Source organism: Plasmodium reichenowi, assembly GCF_001601855.1.
Source record: "Plasmodium reichenowi strain SY57 chromosome Unknown, whole genome shotgun sequence".
Taxonomy (NCBI): Eukaryota; Apicomplexa; class Aconoidasida; order Haemosporida; family Plasmodiidae; genus Plasmodium; species Plasmodium reichenowi.
This window is the reverse complement of record NW_017962208.1, coordinates 1-537: the sequence shown is the minus strand read 5'-3', so window position 1 is coordinate 537 and position 537 is coordinate 1. Positions and strand designations below refer to the sequence as shown.

The window sequence follows — 537 nt, the reverse complement described above, 5'->3', positions numbered from 1 at the left end:
TTATAATATGAACAAAATAAAAAAAATAAATAAATAAATAAAAAATAAAAAATAAAAGAAAGACAAAATTTTTATTAAATCAGAAATGTAAATAAATAAAAAAAAATATATATATATATATATATAACATCTTTATTGTAATAAAAAAAATAAACAATGGAATTTATAGTTCAATTTGATGATAAAAATGATGTTGTTAATTATAATACTATAGACACTGAAAGATTTAGAAAAGTTTTTGAGGTTTATGTTGAAGACCAAATAGATGAATTAGATACAAAAACATCAGAATATCTGAATAAAGAATGTCGACATTTTAATTATTTTATTGATGATATGAAAGATGAGTTCCTTACGACTACATCGATAAGTCTCTCTCCAGAATTAAGAAAGCAATTATGGGAAAGTGAAGTTGATAAAAATTTACCAAACTTAATGGCTAGAAGTACACATAATAAATGTCTAAGAACAGAACATAATTATGATAAAAAGTATAGGGATGTCATTAAAATATTAGAAGATTATTGTGAAGATAGA

General features: G+C 20.7%; 1 protein-coding gene across 1 annotated transcript; it reads left to right on the top strand.

Moving 5' to 3' along the window:
• Nucleotides 1–156: 156 nt before the first annotated feature.
• PRSY57_0004100A (surface-associated interspersed protein 4.1 (SURFIN 4.1)) lies at nt 157–537 on the top strand (the record flags this gene model as incomplete). The annotated part of the gene is made up of 1 exon (XM_020114140.1): nt 157–537. A coding segment is annotated over one exon (381 nt), but the record flags the coding sequence as incomplete, so codon positions are not given.